The sequence below is a fragment of the Pan paniscus genome, chromosome 18 (genome assembly GCF_029289425.2).
Source record: "Pan paniscus chromosome 18, NHGRI_mPanPan1-v2.0_pri, whole genome shotgun sequence".
NCBI lineage: Eukaryota > Metazoa > Chordata > Mammalia > Primates > Hominidae > Pan > Pan paniscus.
Window position 1 is genome coordinate 30,846,173 of NC_073267.2, and position 17,840 is coordinate 30,864,012.

General features: G+C 51.6%; 1 protein-coding gene and 1 long non-coding RNA gene across 2 annotated transcripts; one reads left to right on the forward strand and one right to left on the reverse strand.

Annotated features, from left to right (window-relative positions):
* The first annotated feature begins 51 nt into the window (after positions 1-51).
* Positions 52-8,390, forward strand: LOC130540888 (uncharacterized). Its single transcript, XR_008954918.2, has 3 exons — positions 52-215; positions 997-1,119; positions 7,163-8,390. It is a non-coding gene; the product is annotated as an uncharacterized LOC130540888 (long non-coding RNA).
* A 135-nt stretch (positions 8,391-8,525) lies between these two features.
* On the reverse strand, positions 8,526-17,717 carry GDPD3 (glycerophosphodiester phosphodiesterase domain containing 3). The gene is made up of 10 exons (XM_008961574.4): positions 17,079-17,717; positions 16,761-16,803; positions 16,397-16,532; positions 16,262-16,307; positions 16,045-16,163; positions 15,871-15,960; positions 15,127-15,260; positions 12,091-12,150; positions 11,931-11,982; positions 8,526-8,725 (listed from the first exon to the last, which is right to left on the reverse strand). Exons 1-10 carry the CDS (start codon positions 17,221-17,223, stop codon positions 8,588-8,590), a joined length of 963 nt encoding a protein of 320 aa, XP_008959822.1. The 5' UTR covers positions 17,224-17,717; the 3' UTR covers positions 8,526-8,587.
* Between the last annotated feature and the right edge of the window lie 123 nt (positions 17,718-17,840).

Here is a 17,840-nt window from a genome sequence, read left to right on the forward strand (position 1 = left end):
CGCATGCAAATGAGGGGGTGCGTCACACGGCGGCCGGCGCAGGCCCCGACCGCCCCTCCCCCGCCGCCCGCTCACGCCGGCCCGGAAATGCGGCTGCGGCCCGCGCGCCCCCGGCCTGCTCGCATTCCTGCTTGTGGCCCGCGCAGGGGCGGGGTCGGAGGGTCTAGGCCGGGCGCGGAGCGAGGAAGCGGGTGGCGCTGGGACGCATGCTCTGGGTGAGATGAGTATAATGACCCGCGTTTGTCCGCCGCCCGTGCCCCGCTCAATCCCCGCATCAATCCCGTGAGGCCGTTTCTCCCGTTGGCTCCACTGTACTGGGGGCTGAGGCCCAGGGAGGCCTCGCGGCTCCCTAGGTTATCCAGCTAGTAAGAGGCGAAGCTGGAATTCTCACTGTGGGCCCATTCCATGGCTTTTGCCAGAGCGCCAGGGACACACTCAGTTCACCTTCTAGCAGGGAAGACCCAAAGATGCGCGCCCCTGGCAGCCAGGGCGTCGGACCAGGCAATTCCTACTGTCCAGCATCACCTCCTCCAGGCCTCTCGGATGCCTCTGTTGGGACAGCTAAGTTCCTCTTCAAAGACTCAATTTCCTGGTCATAAGCTGTAAACAGATTCTACTCCCGCGTTTTCTTCTTTGTCGCACGTCTACCCTATTTGGGAAAGTTTAAACCTTAGCCAATCGGGATCAGCTCAGATTGTGCGGTCCAACCCCCCAGCCAATGGGGAAAGGACACAGAAACAGGAACTGCGTTAGGGTTAAAAACCACTTCCCTCCTTTGTTGGCGGGTGCTCTTGCGATTGCAACCAGCGCAAGCAGCACCTTTCTGCAGAAGTAAAGATGCCTTGCTGGGAAGTCTTCTGTCTCAGTGCTGGTTTTTCTTGACTACACTGAGCACTTGTTTTCAACAAATTTGGGGGTCTTCTGGGATCCCATTCTCCTTTGGGAGGGGTAGCGATTACTTTTCCTCGTGAGACACGTCCCACTGCCTTGTTGCAGTGGCCCAAGGAGCGGAGGATCGGGTCCACCCAAAGTGAGGAATAAATCCGGACTTTCAGCAACGTGGGCAGGAAGGAGCCTTAAAATTCCCAGGCAAGTGGGTAACTCTGTGCACAGACCAAGGTAAGAAAAGTTGCTACTGGGGTGACAAAGTATTTCCTTGGTGGTTGGGGTCACTTGGAGGTTGAAAGTGCATGGCTGAGACACGTCAGTGGACACGAATCGAGTGTGGAGTCCAGACTTGGTTCCATGGTCAACTCATAAGGCTTAGGGCGGTTTTCCAGTCGGGGATTATACCGACCCGCTAATGCTAAGAGGGGCCTGAAATTCCCACGAGGGAAGCGGCCAAAAAGTACGAAGCGATTATTCATATGAGTGCAAGAAACCTCCAATGGGAAAAGGGAGAGGTTAAGCCCCTAGGAAATGGGCACCAACCTCCAGAATGGGAAATACCCCAAGTAAGACAGGGAATACAAAAGGCCAAGCAGACAATAAAATTCCCCCTGACAGTCCTCTGGGCCTTATGTTAGAGTACTGGAGGTATAATGAAAGAACCATGTAACACAAGGAAAGACAGTGAATGATAAAATATTGCTGTTTTATTTGGACCAAAGAACCTATCCTCAGACCCTCAGTCTTTTGGCCAAAGTTTGGATCAGACGAGGATTGGATATGCCAACTCTTAATCCAGTATGTTAATGAAAAAAGTCCAGTCTCTCAAGAGGAAATAGATTATGCTCTGTGTTGGAGACAGGAACATGTCCTTCCCTTTCCCTTAAAGGATGACGTAAAAGAGAAACCAAACTCAGTACCCCCCTAGGACAACCCAGTTAAGTCAGATTCTACATCTAAAGATGCCAATGTACAGGATCCCCTAGACCATCTTCCCCCGCCTACCCCACCCCAGGCTAATCACTCAGTCCCTCCCCCACATAACCCTGCCCCGTGGGCCTTGTGGCCCCACATCCCCATTGAGCAGCCACCCGAACATGTCCTTTCCTCAGGAAAACTCCAGCACGAGATGGAACAATGCCGGAGGGATATTCAGAACTTTCCTTTTCCCTCTTCCTCAAAGGGGTCTGCCCCAACCCCTTTTCCTTTAAGTACCACTGGGAGGAGGGGGTATTGGTTTCGTAAATGCCCCCTTAACTAGTTCAGAGGTTAGAAATCTGAAAAAGGAACTCAAACCATTATCAGATGATCCTTTTGGAGTCACAGATCAAATTGAACAATTTTTAGGGCCGCAATTGTATACTTGGGCTGAATTAATGTCCATCTTAGGTATTCTCTTCTCAGGGGAGGAAAGAACCATGATCCGCAGGGCTGCTATGATAGTCTGGGAATGTGAACACCCTCTTGGTCAAAACATCCCTGCAGCAGAGCAGAAATTCCCAGCCCAGGACCCTCAGTGGAATAGGAACAATGCAGCCCACTGAGAAAACATGAAAGACCTCAGGGATATGATAATTAAAGGGATTCGGGAATTGGTGCCTCAAACCCAAAATATTTCTCGAGCATTTAATGTACACCAAGAAAAAGATGAAGGGCCCATGGAATTTTTAAAGAGACTTAAGGAGCAAATAAGAAGATATTCAGGCTTAGACATAGAGGACCCACTTGGACAAGGGATGTTAAAGCTCTATTTTATCACCAACAGTCGGCCGGACATTAGAAAGAAATTACAAAAGATAGAATATTGGCAAGACTGCTCCATAGAGGAACTTTTAATTAAGAGAGGCCCAAAGGCCGGGCACGGTGGCTCAAGCCTGTAATCCCAGCACTTTGGGAGGCCGAGGTGGGTGGATCATGAGGTCGGGAGATCGAGACCATCCTGGCTAACACGGTGAAACCCTGTTTCTACTAAAAAAATACAAAAAATTAGCCGGGCGTGGTGGCGGGCGCCTGTAGTGCCAGCTGCTCAGGAGGCTTAGGCAGGAAAATGGCGTGAACCTGGCAGGTGGAGCTTGCAGTGAGCTGAGATCACGCCATTGCACTCCAGCCTGAGAGACAGAGCAAGACTCCATCTCAAAAAAAAAAAAAAAAAAGAAAGAAAGTGATTAACTCTGATTTGGGTTCTACCGTCAGATTTATTTATTGATTTATTGATTTATTTATTTAAAAAAATTCCCAGGGAAGTGGTAAGGAGAAAACGATACCCTATTCCCTTAGAAGCTAGAATGGCTCTAAAACCTATAATTGAGGGCCTTGTCCATGACGGACCCCTTGAACCCTGTATGTCCCCTTATAACACTCCAATATTGCCTGTAAGAAAGTCAGATGGGTCATACCGGCTAGTAGAAGACCTCTGGGCTGTTAATCAAACAGCTCAAACTACCCACCCTGTTGTTCCCAACCCTTACACTATTATCAGCAAAATCCCATACGATCACCAGTGGTTCACAATGATAGATTTGAAAGATGCCAGCTGGGCACGGTAGCTCACACCTGTAATCCTAGCACTTTGGGAGGCCGAGGCGGGCAGATTGCCCGAACTCAGGAGTTTGCAACCAGCCTGGGCAACACGGTGAAACCCCGTCTCTATTAAAATACACACACACACACACACACACACACACACACACACACTAGCCGGGCATGGCAGCATGCGCCTATAATCCCAGCTACTCAGGAGGCTGAGGCAGGAGAGTTGCTTGAACCCAGGAGGCTGAGGTTGCAGTGAGCCGAGATCGTGCCACTGCACTCCAGCCTGGCAACAGAGCCAGGCTCTGTCTCAAAAAATAAATAAATAAAATAAAAAATAAAAAAAGAAAGATGGCTTTTGGGCTTGCCCTTTAGTGGAAGACAGCCGGGACATGTTTGCTTTTGAGTGGGAGGACCCTCACTTAGGTCGAAAACAGCAGTACCAGTGGACAGTCCTACCCCAGGGGTTTACAGACTCCCCAAATCTATTCGGTCAAATTTTAGAACAAGTCCTAGAAAACTTTTCCCTTCCTTCATCCATATGCCTACTCGAATAGGCAGATGACCTGTTCATTTCAGGAAATAGCAAGGACCGCATAACCACAGTTTCAATTAACTTTCTGAATTTCCTAAGGGAACAAGGGTTACAGGTCTCAAGGAGTAAAATTCAGTTTGTAGAACCTGAGGTAAAATATCTAGGACACCTAATCAGTAAAGGCAAACGGAAAATAGTACCTGAACGAATTGAAGGTGTCACATCTCTACCTTTGCCTGAAACAAAGCAGGAACTTAGAAAATTCTTGGGATTAGTTGGATACTGTCGTCTATGGATTGACTCTTATGCCTGAAAAACAAAATCTCTACATCAAAAACTCACCCAAGAAGGACCAGACCCCCTTCTTTGGACCCTATCAGAAGTCCAACAAGTAGAAGAGTTAAAACACCTACTTGTAACTGCCCCCGTAATAGCTTTGCCCTCCTTAGCCATTCCACCTTTTCATCAGTGTAAACAAGGGGTTGGCTTTAGGGGTACTCACCCAAAGACACAGAGGCCACTGGCAGCCCACAGCCTTCCTGTCAAAAGTTCTTGACCCAGTAACCCACCGATGGCCCGAATGTGCCCAGTCTGTAGCAGCAACTGCTTTGCTAACGGAACCAAGCAGGAAAATAACCTTTGGGGGAAGCCTCATTGTATGTACCCTTCATCACGTTAGAACCATTCTTAATCAGAAGGCAGGAAGATAGCTCACTGACTCAAGGATTTTAAAATATGAGGCTATCGGGTGGGTGTGGTGGCTCACGCCTGTAATTCCAGCACTTTGGGAGGCTGAGGTGGGCAGATCACAAGGTCAGGAGTTTGAGACCAGAGTGCCCAGCATGGTGAAACCCCCTCTCTACTAAAAATACAAAAAATTAGCCAGGCATGGTGGTGCACGCCTGTAATCCCAGCTACTTGGGAGGCTGAGGCAGGAGAATCGCTTGAACCCCGGAGGCAGAGGTTGCAGTGAGCCGAGATCAGCCACTGCACTTCAGCCTGGGCAACAGAATGAGACTCCATCCTCCACCCACCCCCCCGAAAAAATTGAGGCTATCTTATTAGAGAGGGATGATTTAACATTGACCACTGGTAGTTCGCTCAACTCCGATGTTTTCCTAACAGGAAATCCGAACCGGGAGGAACCTGAGCATAAATGTTTAGATCTGATCAGTTATCAGACTAGAGTCAGACTGCATCTAAGCAAGACCCTGTTCCAAACTGGGCGTTACCTCTTTATAGACGGCTCCTCTCGGGTAATTGAAGGAAGGAGGCATAACGGGTACTCTGTAGTTGACAGGGAAACCCTCATGGAGGTAGAGTCAGGGAGACGGCCCAATAACTGGTTCACTCAAACATGTGAACTCTTTGCATTAAATCAGGCCTTAAAATCTCTGCAAAATCAGGAAGGAACTATTTACACTGACTCCAAGTATTTTGGAGTAGTCCATACCTTTGGAAAGATCTGGACTGAACGAGGCCTCATTAATAGTAAGGGCCAGGACCTTGTCTATAAAGAATTGATTATGCAAGTACTAGAAAATCTTCAACTGCCAGAAGAAATAGTGGTGGTCCACGTCCCAGGACACCAGAAAAACCCATCTTTTGAAAACCGGGGAAATAACCTCACAGATCAAGTAGCCAAGCAAGTTGCCTCTTCCTGAGAGGCACCCATTTTCCATCTGACCCCTTGCCTTCCCCTCCAGTCGCAATCCCCATCTTCTCCGACGCGGACCAAGAAAAGTTAAAAGGAATAGGAGCTAAGGAAAGCTCAGAGGGAAGGTGGGTATTACCAGACGGGAGGGAAATGCTGTCTAAACCTCTTATGAGGGAAATATTATCACAGCTTTATCAAGAAACTCACTGGGGTCCCCAAGCTATGTGTGACACAGTCCTCAAAGCCTATGGGTATATAGGAATCTCTACCCTCGCTAGTCAGGTGGCGGATAGTTGCCTAGTGTGCAAAAAAACTAATAAAACCCGAAGGAAGCAGCCTTTACTTTATCAAGGGAACCACCCCTATAATTGCCAATCCAACCAGTGCAACCCACTACTTACCTCTATTACTACCCCTACCTCCACCGACCCTAACTCTACTCTAGGTTGCTTCTATGGCTTAGGAGCCGATGTTACTGGAAGGGACCCTATAGGCTTCTTTGAAATATGTTTTGTTCACCCTTCTCCACCTCCTACCATCTCCCCCTCCCCAAGCCCACCAAATCAAACCATTCCTCACCTCTTACCCAATGACAAAACCAAAGTAGCTATAGTAGAAGTCAAGGACTTAAAGCAAACCCTAGCCATTGAGACCGGGTATCAAGATGCAAATGCCTGGCTGGAATGGATTAAATATTCTTTTCGCACCCTGAATAAAAGCGATTGTTACTCTTGTGCAGCGGGCAGGCCAGAAACCCAGATTGTCCCCTTTCCACTCGGATGGGCCAACCAACCAGGCATGGACTGTATGGTAGCTCTCTTCCAGCACACCACAGCCTGGGGAAACAAGACGTGCGCCACTCTTTCACTACGTTTCCCAAAGATCAGGAGCCCTATGGGTCAGCTCCCAAGGACCATTTGACTTCCACCTCTCAATGCCAATTACACCTTGTGTCTCCCACAACGGGACAAATTGACATTCCTTGGAAATCTAATGGGAGTCTAAACCTTTTCAAGAGCTAACCAATCAGTCGGCCCTTGTCTATCCCCGAGCAGATGTATGGTGGTATTGTGGAGGACTGTTACTGGGTATGCTGCCAAGCAATTGGAGCAGCACTTTTGCTCTAATCCAGTTGGCCATCCCTTTCACCTTGGCATTTCATCAACCAGACAGGAAGCAAGTAACCCAAAGAAAAAGAGAAGCCCCTCGTGGGTCCTTTGACCCCCATGTTTACATAGACAGTAGCGGGGTCCCACGGGAGCTACCAAGTGAATTTAAAGCTTGGAATCAAATAGCCGCTGGGTTTAAGTCTGTTTTGTTCTGGTGGTCTGCTATAAATAAAAATGTAGACTGGATAAATTATATATACTACAGTGAGCAGCGATTCATCAGTTATACCAGGGATGCCATCAAAGGAATAGCTGAACAATTAGGCCCCACCAGCCAGATGACCTGGGAAAATAGACTAGCCCTTGACATGATATTGGCAGGAAAAGGCAGAGTCTGTGTCATGATCTGAGTCCAATGTTGTACTTTTATCCCTAATAATACAGCCGCCGACGGGACCATCACAAAAGCTTTACAAGGCCTTACCACCCTGGCAAATGAATTAGCCGAAAATTCTGGACTAGATAACCCTTTTATGGGTCTCATGGAAAAGTGGTTTGGAAAATGGAAAGGACTCCTGGCTTCAATCTTTACCTCTCTTGCAATTGTAACAAGTGTACTTATCCTTGTGGGCTGCCGCATCATACCTTGTATTCGTGGGTTAACTCAAAGGCTCATAGAAACAGCCCTCACTAAAGCCTTCCTCTCTTCTCTCCCTCCATACTTGGACAAGCTCTTGCTCCTGGATAATCAAGAAGAACAACGAAGCCAAATCCTGTTAAAATTTTTTGCAGAGGAAGAAGTATCAAGTAGAAGTATCAAGTAGAAGAGAGGAAATTGTTGGGACAGCTAAGCTCTTCAAAGACTCAACTTCCCGGTCATAAACTTCTCCCCCTTCTTCTTTTTCGCCAGTCTACCCTGTTTGGGAAAGTTTAAACCTTAGCCAGTCGGGATCAGCTCAGATTGTGCAGTCCATCCCCAGTCAATGGGGAAAGGACACAGAAACAGGAACTGCGTTAGGGTTAAAAAGCCCTTCTCTCCTTTGTTTGGGGTGCTCTTGCGATTACAAGCAGCGCAAGTAGCACCGTTCTGAAGTAAAGATGCCTTGCTGGGAAATCTGTCTCAGTGCTGGTTTTTCTTGACTACACTGAGCACTTGTTTCCAACACCCCTGTGCTCCAGGCTGGGTTAGGTCTGATCTCAGGGCATGTCTGTTTCAACACGTGTCTGCAGTTCTTTGGCTTGTGTTGCTCACTGCAGTGGGCCCAGCCTGGTCTAGAGGAGGCGCTCAGGAAGTATCTGTGAAATGTGAATGTGTAGTTCCTTCAGTGAATATGGCCCTGGGGCTGAAGATGGCAGAAGCATTCTGGGAGCTTCTGGAGAAGGAGACCTGGGAGGAGAAGGTTGGAATGGCGGGGGCAGCAGAGGGGCTGGGTGAACTCAGCTGTCCCACCCAGGCCCATCCTCTGCAGCCCGAGAAGGAAGCTCACAGGGCAAGACATGGAAGAGATCAAGTTCCCTGCCCGGTGCCTGGGCTGTTGATGGCCTCAGGAAAATGGAACCATTACCTGTTGCTGTCAAGTGGCTGGGGGCCAGGATGCCTGGGTTGGCCGTGAGGGGACATTCCTGAGGAGAGTGGAGGCCAGGCTGGGGCGGGGTGTGGCAGGAGGACAGGAATGCAGTGGAACCAGTGGGTCAGGCTCCTGAGGGCCCCAGGCTCCAGCCTCAGGGCTGGCCTGTTCCCTCCTAAGCTGCCATCTTCATATCTTCAGGACCCACCCCTCTACTCCTCACCCTCAGCACAACGATGTGATCGAAAGGCAAATATTTATTTTTCAGGAAGAGAAACAGGAGAGCTCGAGGCTTCTGGACTTAGGAGGTCCGGGCAGCTGGTCCATGGTTGTCCAGGTAGTGCCGCAGGGCTGTGGGATAATCCGTCATGACGCCAGTGGCTCCCACGCTGAAGGCTGCTTCAAAATCCGACTCTTCATTAAGGCACCAAAAGACCACCTGAGCAGGGAGGGAGGGGGCCTGTAGATTCTGAACAATTTTACATCCGGACAGTGGGGACCCACCTCCTCCTCTATGGAGACTCCCCAGCAGCAGTAGGCTGGAGCTGATTGTTAAATTCTCAGGAATTTTGCAAAGTGGTTATTAAACCCAGCCATTATTAAAAATTAAATCATAGCCTGGGTGCAGTGGCTCACGCCTGTAATATCAACACTTTGGGACGCCGAGGCAGGAGTTGAGGCCAGGTGTTTAAGATCGAGTGAGACCTCATCTCTACAAAAAACTGTGTAAAAATTAATTAGCCCGGTGTGGTGGTATGCTGCGCCTGTGCTCCCAGCTACTTGGAAGACTGAGGTGAAAGAATTGCTTGAGCCCAGGACTCTAAGGCTGCAGTGAGCTATGGTTGCACCACTGTACTCCAGCCTGGGCGATACAACAAGACCTCGTCTCAAAAAAAAAAAAATTATATATACTGACAATTAAATTATTTATTTATTTTTTTATTTTTTGAGATGGAGTCTTGGTTTGTCGCCCAGGCTGGAGTACAGTGGCACGAACTCGGCTCACTGCAAGCTCTGCCTCCCGGGTTCACACCATTCTCCTGTCTCAGCCTCCTGAGTAGCTGGGACTACAGATGTCCGCCACCACGCCCAGCTAATTTTTCTGTTTTTAGTAGAGATGGGGTTTCACCGTGTTAGCCAGGATGGTCTCGATCTCCTAACCTCGTGATCCACCCGCCTCGGCCTCCCAAAGTGCTGGGATTACAGGTGTGAGCCACCGCGCCCGGCCCTAAATAAATTATTAAAACAACAAGTGGCCAGGTGTAGTGGCTCACGCCTGTAATCCCAGCACTTTGGGAGGCCGAGGCAGGCAGATCAACTAAGGTCAGGAGTTCGAGACCAGCCTGGCCAACATGGTGAAATCCCATCTCTACTAAAAATACAAAAATTAGCTGGGCGTGGTGGCGGGCGACTGTAATCCCAGCTACTCAGAAGGCTGAGGCAGGAGAATCGCTTGAACCCAGGAGGTGGAGGTTGCAGTGAGCTGAGATCACGCCATTGCACTCTAGCCTGGGCAACAGAGCAAGACTCTGTCTCAAAAAAAAAAAAAAAAATCCAAAACAAAAAACAAAACCCAAAACAAACAAAAACCCAGTAATAAATATTCAAAGCATATCTCTTGCTAATCAGTTTCCTATTACTGTGTTCTTGAAGTGATTAAGTCTGTTGAGGCTGCAAGATGGAAATACTACATGATGGGGTGCCACCATGCATCTCTTCCCATTCTGCATTTAGTGGCTTCATGTCGGCAGCCTGAAACTGGCCAAGATGGGAGTATTTAAACCAGGAAAACTAATCCTCAAATCAGGGCTTTCATTTGTTCCTCTCTGAGAGCTAGTTGTTGACCACTTACCAGCACCACCCTCCCCCAGACCCCCATTCCACTGCCACCTGCCCCAGCTCCTGCAGCTCTGCCCCTTCCCTGCCCGTTGAGTGGGCACTGAGGTAGGTGGAGATGGGAATTTTTTATTTTATTAAAAATACAGATGAGACGAGGTCTCTCTGTATTGCCAACACTGGAGTGCAGTGGTGTAATCACAGCCCACTGTAGCCTTGACCTCCTGGGCTCAAGTGATCCTCCCACCTCAGCCTCCTAACTAGCTGGGACTACAGGCATGCACTACCATGCCCAGTTAATATTTTATTTATTTATTTATTTATTTTTGAGACAGTCTTGCTCTGTCGCCCAGGCTGGAGTGCAGTGGTGTGATCTCGGCTCACTGTAGCCTCCAGCTCCTGGGTTCAAGTGATTCTCGTGCTTGAGCCTCCCAAGTAGAGCTGGGATTACAGGCATGCGCCACCATACCCGGATAATGTTTACATTTTTAGTAGAGATGGGGTTTCACAATGTTGGCCAGGCTGGTCTCAAACTCCTGACCTTAGTTGATCCGCTGGCCTTGGCCTCCCAAAGTGCTGGGATTGCAGGCATGAGCCACTGCACCCTGCCTCTGCATTTTTCTTTCCTTTCCCTTTTCCTTTCCTTTTTCCTGTTTCCCTCCCTCTCCCTGTCTCTGGCTCTCACGCTCTTTCCTCTCTCTCTTTTGGGACAGTCTGGCTATCTCTCCCAGGCTGGAGTGTGGAGTGCAGTGGCGTGATTCTGATTATAGCTCACTGCACCCTCGAAACCCCGTGCTCAGGTGATCCTCCCATCTCAGCCTCCTGAGTGGCTGGGACTACAGGTATAAACCACTGTGCTTGGCTAATTTTTAAATTTTTTGTAGAGACGAGGGTCTCAGTATGTTGCCCAGGCTGGTCTTAAACTCCTGGGCTCAAGTGATCCTCCCACCTTGGCCTCTCAAAGGGCTGGGATTACAGGTGGGAGCCACCGGGCTCAGCCTCTGCCTATGGCATTTCTTCCCTGTACCCTTGATGGGAAGCTCCCACCCCTAGTACCATAGTGCCTGGAACATTCTCAAGGATCGTTTACTAATTAAATGATCTGGTGGAAGCCAATGCTCAGGGGAGAGGGGGGTGGGCTGGGCCTGGTTTCTCCCATCTCTCATCTTTCCCCAGCCCCCTCTCATCAGGGATCATGATACATCATTGTTGTCATCATAATGGCTAACATTTATCAAGCCCTTAATAAGTACTAGTTACATATCCATATGTTGGCAATGTCAGGTTAAGAAAATATGTGCGTGGCCAGGCGTGGTGGCTCACACCTGTAATCCCAGCACTTTGAGAGGCTGAGGCAGGCGGATCACTTGAGGCCAGGAGTTCGAGACCAGCCTGGCCAACATGGTGCAACCCCGTCTCTATTAAAAACACAAAAATTAGCCAAGCATGGTGGCAGGCACCTGTAGTCCCAGCTACTGGGGAGGCTGAAGCAGGAGAATCGCTTGAACCCGGGAGGTGGAGGTTGCAGTGAGCCGAGATTGCACCACTGCACTCCAGCCTGGGTGACAGAGTGGGACTCTTGACACACACACACACACACACACACACACAGAAGAAGAAGAAAATTTGTGTGTGTGTGTGTGTGTGTGTGTGTATCCAGAGAGTTAAATATACCATTTTCCCATTTTAGGGACGAAGAAACTGAGGTGAGGTCACCTGCCCGAGTGATGCAGCTAGTTGGCAGCAGAGTGGGACCGGAACCCTGCTGCCAGGTCTGTGTGCGGTGGAAGTGGTGGTCAAGGCCTCACCTGCACCCCTCGCTCCTCCAAGTGTCGGATCAGACTCTTCCTCATGATCAGCCTGGGGGTGGGGTGGGGACGTGGGAGGTGATGATGAGAGGGGACATGGGAGAAGGGCAGCAGTAGGTCTCTATGGGGACACTCCACCCAGCCATCTTGCCCACCTCACCATTTCGAAACCACAGCCAATAACTGGTTCAGGCAAGAGCAGGAAAATGGGAAATAGGTCCTGCAGAGAGAAGGAAGTGGGGGTTAGCTCCTAGGGTCTCCCCTGTCCCAGAGGTGGGGTGGGCTGGTAGTGCCCCCGCCAACCAGGGTAGCGCTGCCCTCCCACCCCCCAGAATCCCCCAGAATAACCTTTGTAGTTGCCCCAGTGAACAATTCACCCATTGTTCAGAGAGCCTACTCTGACCACCACGCTTCAAGGGTGTGGCCCTCCAGTCACCATTCACCAGATAAGGAATCTGGGCCTTAGAGAACGAAAGGGACTTGCCAGGCCCAAAGCAGAGTGGTGGTGGGGCTGGGCCAGGGCCTCGCTCGGTTCCAAAGCTGGACATCCAGGCTGCAGGCCCTCCTGGTTGGGCCTGGCCAGCTTCTTATTTATCTATTTATCTTATTATTAATTTAAATTAATTTTTTTTTTTTTTTTTTTGAGACAGAGTCTTGCTCTGTCGCCCAGGCTGGAGTGCCGTGGTGCGATCACAGCTCACTGCAAGCTCCGCCTCCCGGGTTCACGCCATTCTCCTGCCTCAGCCTCTTGAGTAGCTGGGACTACAGGTGCCTGTCACCACGCCTGCTAATTTTTTGTATTTTTAGTAGAGACAGGGTTTCACCCTGTTAGCCAGGATGGTCTTGATCTCCTGACCTTGTGATCCGCCCGCCTTGGCCTCCCAAAGTGCTGGGATTACAGGCGTGAGCCACCGAGCCCGGCCATTAAAAAATTTTTGTAGAGACATGTCTCACTATGTTGCCCAGGCTGGTCTTGAACTCCTGGACTCAAGCAATCCTCCCGCTTCAGCCTCCCAAAGTGCCAGGATAATAAGCACGAGCCGGCCAAGTGTGGTGGCTCACACCTGTAATCGCAGCACTTTGAGAGTCTGAGGTGGGAGGAGACCAGCGTGGCCAACATGGCGAAACGCCGTCTCTACTAAAAATACAAAAATTAGCCGGGCGTGGTGGCAGACCCTGTAGTCCCAGCCACTTGGGAGGCTGAGGCAGGAGAATTGCTTGAACCCAGGAGGCGGAGGTTTCAGTGAGCCAAGATTGCACTACTGCACTCCAGCCTGGGCCACAGAGTGAGACTCCTTCTCAAAAACAAAAAACAATGGCCGGGCGCGGTGGCTCACGCCTGTAATCCCAGCACTTTGGGAGGCCGAGGCGGGTGGATCACCTGAGGTCCAGAGTTCAAGACCACCCTGACCAACATGGAGAAACCCTGTGTCTACTAAAAATACAAAATTAGCCAGGATGGTGGTGCATGCCTGTAATGCCAGCTACTTGGGAGGCTGAAGCAGGAGAATCGCTTGAATCTGGGAGGCGGAGGTTGCGGTGAGCCAAGATCGCACCATTGCACTCCAGCCTGGGCAAAAAGAGCAAAACTCCGTCTCAAAAACAAACAAACAAACAAACCAACCCACAAAAAACCTCGTGAGCCACTGTGCCCATTGGCCAGCTTCTTGAGACCAGACAGCACTTAGTGGGACGACCCCTAATTATCCCACTCCAGGGGTGACTTTAGAGGCCCTTGATAGTGTCCTAGGGCAGGCTTTGGAGTCAGACCCAGGGAAAACCTAAGCTCTGGATTTCCAGCTGTGTGTCCTTGGGCAAATTACAGAACCTCTCTGGGCCTCATATTCTCTAGGGTACCATGGGAGTCATGAGTCTTATACCTCCTAGGGGTGCTGCAAGGTAAAAGTCAACCCAAAATATGTTAAAACACTTTATAAATCTTGTATAAGGCCGGGTGCAGTGGGTCACGCCTGTAATCCCAGCACTTTGGGAGGCCGAGGCAGGCGAATCATGAGGTCAGGAGATTACCATCCTGGCTAATACGGTGAAACCCCATCTCTACTAAAAACACAAAAAAATTAGCCGGGTGTGGTGGCGGGCGCCTGTAGTCCCAGCTACTCGGGAGGCTGAAGCAGGAGAATGGCGTGAACCAGGGAGGCAGAGCTTGCAGTGAGCCGAGATCGCGCCACTGCACTGCAGCCTGGGCAACGGGAAGACTCCTCAAAAAACAACAAAAAAAATCCGGTATAAAAAGGTGGTACACAAATATCATTGATCTCTTTGTAGCAAGGGATTGTGGGGGCTGAGTGGGACTTCCTTCTGGACAACAGAGGGGAGCAGAGAGCTCTGGGACTACCACAGAGAAGCTGTCAGAAAGCAAAGGGGGACCGGGCCCGGGGGCTCAGGTATGTAATCCCAGCACTTTGGGAGACCGAGGTGGGAGGCTCGCTTGAGCTGAGGAGTTCAAGAGCAGCCTGGTCAACATAGTGAGACCTTGTCTCTACAAATAATTTAACAATTAGCCAGGTGCAGTGTTGCACGCCTATACTCCCAGCTACTTAGGAGGCTGAGGCAGGAGGATCTCCTGAGCCCAGGAGGTCGAGGCGCAGTGAGTCATGATCTGGCCACTGCATTCCAGCCCGAGCAAGACTCTGTCTCAAAAAAAAAAAAAAAAAAAAAAAAAAATTGTAAAGCAAAGGGAGGGACTAGGCTTAAGTGCCAGCGAAGTATCCAAATTCCTGATCCTTTCCCCAGCTGTTACTTTGTTAACCCCTGCCTTCCTGCAGAACACTGACTTGGCCTTTTCCTGCTGAGAGTCTGAGACAGCCGTGCTATAATTAATGAACGAATGTCTCCCCAGCCAGACTGTAAGCTCACCAAGGACCTCTCCCCACCCTCACTGGTCTCATTTACACATTATAACTGCACCTGGGACAGAGTAGACATTCAATAAAATATGCTAGATGGCCTGAGATGGATAAATGACCTCTCTATCCTAAAACTCCACATATGCACAGAATTTCAGGGTGTTCACAGTTCCCTTAGTATTCATGAATGCTGGGTAAGAACCACTGTCCTTAAAAGACCTTGGGGGTTATCTCTGAGGGGAGCTGGGGAGCTGGGAAGATCTGGGCTCCTTCTCCACGGAGACCCTAAGCAGTGGGGAGTTTTTCTGAGGTCCGCCCCCCACTGGTACCTGTTGATGATGTTGGGCAGGAAGCAGAAGAAGAACTTCTCAGGGATTGGGATGAAGGGCAGCAGCCCCAGGTAGTAGGAAAGCAGCACCCAGAATCCTCGGCTTATTGTGAAGGACAGGGGCATCTCGGGGTTCTGGGGAGGCAAGGAGAGGCATGAGAATCTGTCTGCTCTGGGGAAGCAGAGAGGAGGCATGAGCTGCAGGGGAGCCGTGGTGGGCATTCCAGAGGCCCTACTACCTGCAGGATCCAAGTCACATCTTGGGGCTGGGTGTGGTGGCTCACGCCTGTAACCTCAGCAGTTTGGGAGGCTGAGGCAGGTGGATCACCTGAGATCAGGAGTTCAAGACCAGCCTGGCTAACATGGTAAAACCCCATCTCTACTAAAAATACAAAAATTAGCTGGGCATGGTGGCGTGCACCTGTAATCCCAGCTACTCGGGAGGCTGAAGCATGAGAATCGCTTGAACCCAGGAGGCAGAGGTTGCAGTGAGCCGAGGTGGCACCACTGCACTCCAGCCTGGGCGACAGAGAGAGACTGTGTTTCAAAAAAGAAAAAAAACAAAAGTCACATCTTGGCTCTGTGTTCGAGGCCTGAGTTCACACCCTTTTCATTGCCACCGCCACACCACTGGGAACTCTCCCAGACCCCTCTAGCTCGGGTCCCCATGCTGGGTGGGCTCCAGCTTTGGGGAGGAGGGGCCCCTGGAGGAGGAAGAGGACGGGGGAGGGGTGGGGGGACTCACGGCAGCCTTGCATTTCTTCATGACCGAGCTCTTCTCCGAGGCCCAGATGGTGATTTCATTACGGTCATAGCGTCTCACCAAGCCTGCTATCTGGGAGGAGGAGAAGGAGGTGAAGGGAGAGCCAGGCCTCTCTCACGCCCCCGGTGGCCGCCCTAGCCCTGCCTGCAGCACCACCTCACGGATGAGCTCTTCGTTCTTCCCTTTGATCTCTACGCTCATGGGTGTCCTTGGAAACCTCTGGAACAGGTCCTCCAGACGAACCATGCGCCGGTCTGACCCGTGAGCAAAGTGGCCTGGGGGTGGTGTGGGAAAAGGGGTCAGAGGGAAGCCAAGGCAGAGGTCCAAGGAAGGCAGGCATGGCCCAGGCAGGGCTCGAAGCCCTTGCTCTCACCTGGAGAGAAGTAAACCTCCAGCTTCTCCTTGTAGAGGGGCAGGTCCTGGGGAGGACAGGAAGGATGTCACTAGAGGCCTGCATTGGGCATGGTGACTCTCAGGGTGGGGGTTGGGGTGTCAGGGCAGGGCCCACCTCGAAGTCCAGGCTGCCCACATCCCTGTTTAGGCCCGACTGGCGGCACAGGTTCTCATCATGTGACACCACCACCACTCTGTCCCGTGTCAGCTGACAGTCGAGCTCCAGGAGGTCCGAGCGCTGGGCCATGGAGCTGTGGGGGTGAAGGTCAGCGGGGGGCAGGGGCAGGGGACTGGGATGAGGGGCATGGTGGCTGGGAGGTGGCCGGGAATGTGAGAGCAGAGTTCGTGGCGGGATGTGCAGGCCACCTCCAGGGGGCGCCAGTCACGCAGCTAGGAAGTGAATGGCGTCCCTTGCTGTGATGCAGTCCACGACCTGCACACCCTCACATGGCAGCCTGGGCAGGGGCAGATACACTCACTTCTCCATGGCCTCCATGGTGTTCTCCAGCAGCTCTCCAGATCCTGTGGGGGGCACTGGAGTGGGCCCCTGGGGCTTGGGGTCTAGGGGCCTGGCCCAACCTCATCACCCACATTCCCTCTCTGGGCTCCATCCTCCCTCTGGCCTCACCTCCCCAGCCAGCCCAGGCTGCGCCAGCATCTTCTTCCTCGTCCACACCCTGCCCTGCCACTTCGCTCTCCTTCTCTCTTGGTCCCTGCCCCGTTTCTAGCATGCCCCCTTGGACCTACCCCTCTGTGCAGTCCACTTTGGCGCCTGTTCTCACCCCTACCCGGCTCACCTCCTCGGTGGGCCCCCAGGCGGATGCGGAAGGTGGGAGCCCTGGGCGTGTGCAGCAGATGAGGCCGGCGCAGGAAGAAGATGGAGAGCATGGCATAGCTGCCCAGGGCAGGGAGGGCATAGTACAGCAAAAGGCTCATGACCATACTCCCACAGAAGCTCCTGCAGCCACACGCTCAGCCGTCCGCGGGACTGTGCTGCCTGCCTAGCCAGTGTGGGCCGGCTCTACTACTGGCCACTGCCACGCCCCTGGGACCTGCTGAGCCTGCCGCTGGGCTGGCTTGGAGCCAGGCTGCAGGGTTCGGCTGAAGCTGGGGTAGTGTCAGGAGGTGAGGCAAGTAGCCCTGGCTCTCATATCCCCAGGCCCTTCCCAGACCCCAGCAGCCCCCTGTCCTGGGCTACATGAGGGGAGTAAAAACCACCCAGGACTGTTAGGACCTCTCCCTCTCTCTGGTACTTGTAGCCAGCGCATCCAACATGCCTACCCCTTGCCATTTCAGAGGATCCAGGGGTGTGTAGGGTGCTCCTGAGTCACCCCGAATCACCCCCAGCCAGTTAGACAGGAAGCCATTAGCGAGAGGACAGGACGGTGACTAAGGGGAAAACTGACCCCCTTCTTTCTAGGAGTCTGGAGCTCTCCAGAGCCCCGTCCCCAGCCCTGGGCAGCTGGGAGTGAAGGGCACCAGGCCCCTGAAAGCCCAAGTCAAGCAGCAGCTGGGCTGCAGAAGTCTGTCCTCAGAGCCGCACGGGGCAGGGCGGGGGC

What these genes read in the sequence shown, in the direction of transcription:
- GDPD3 (XM_008961574.4), bottom strand. Translation starts at nt 17,223, where the DNA reads ATGGTCATGAGCCTTTTGCTGTACTATGCCCTCCCTGCCCTGGGCAGC. An exon ending in GGAGGTTTACTTCTCTCCAG is followed by an intron (nt 16,164 to 16,261) that starts GTGAGAGCAAGG and finishes CACCACCCCCAG; the next exon opens with GCCACTTTGCTCACGGGTCA. An exon ending in TGAAGAAATGCAAGGCTGCC is followed by an intron (nt 15,261 to 15,870) that starts GTGAGTCCCCCC and finishes TTGCCTCCCCAG; the next exon opens with AACCCCGAGATGCCCCTGTC.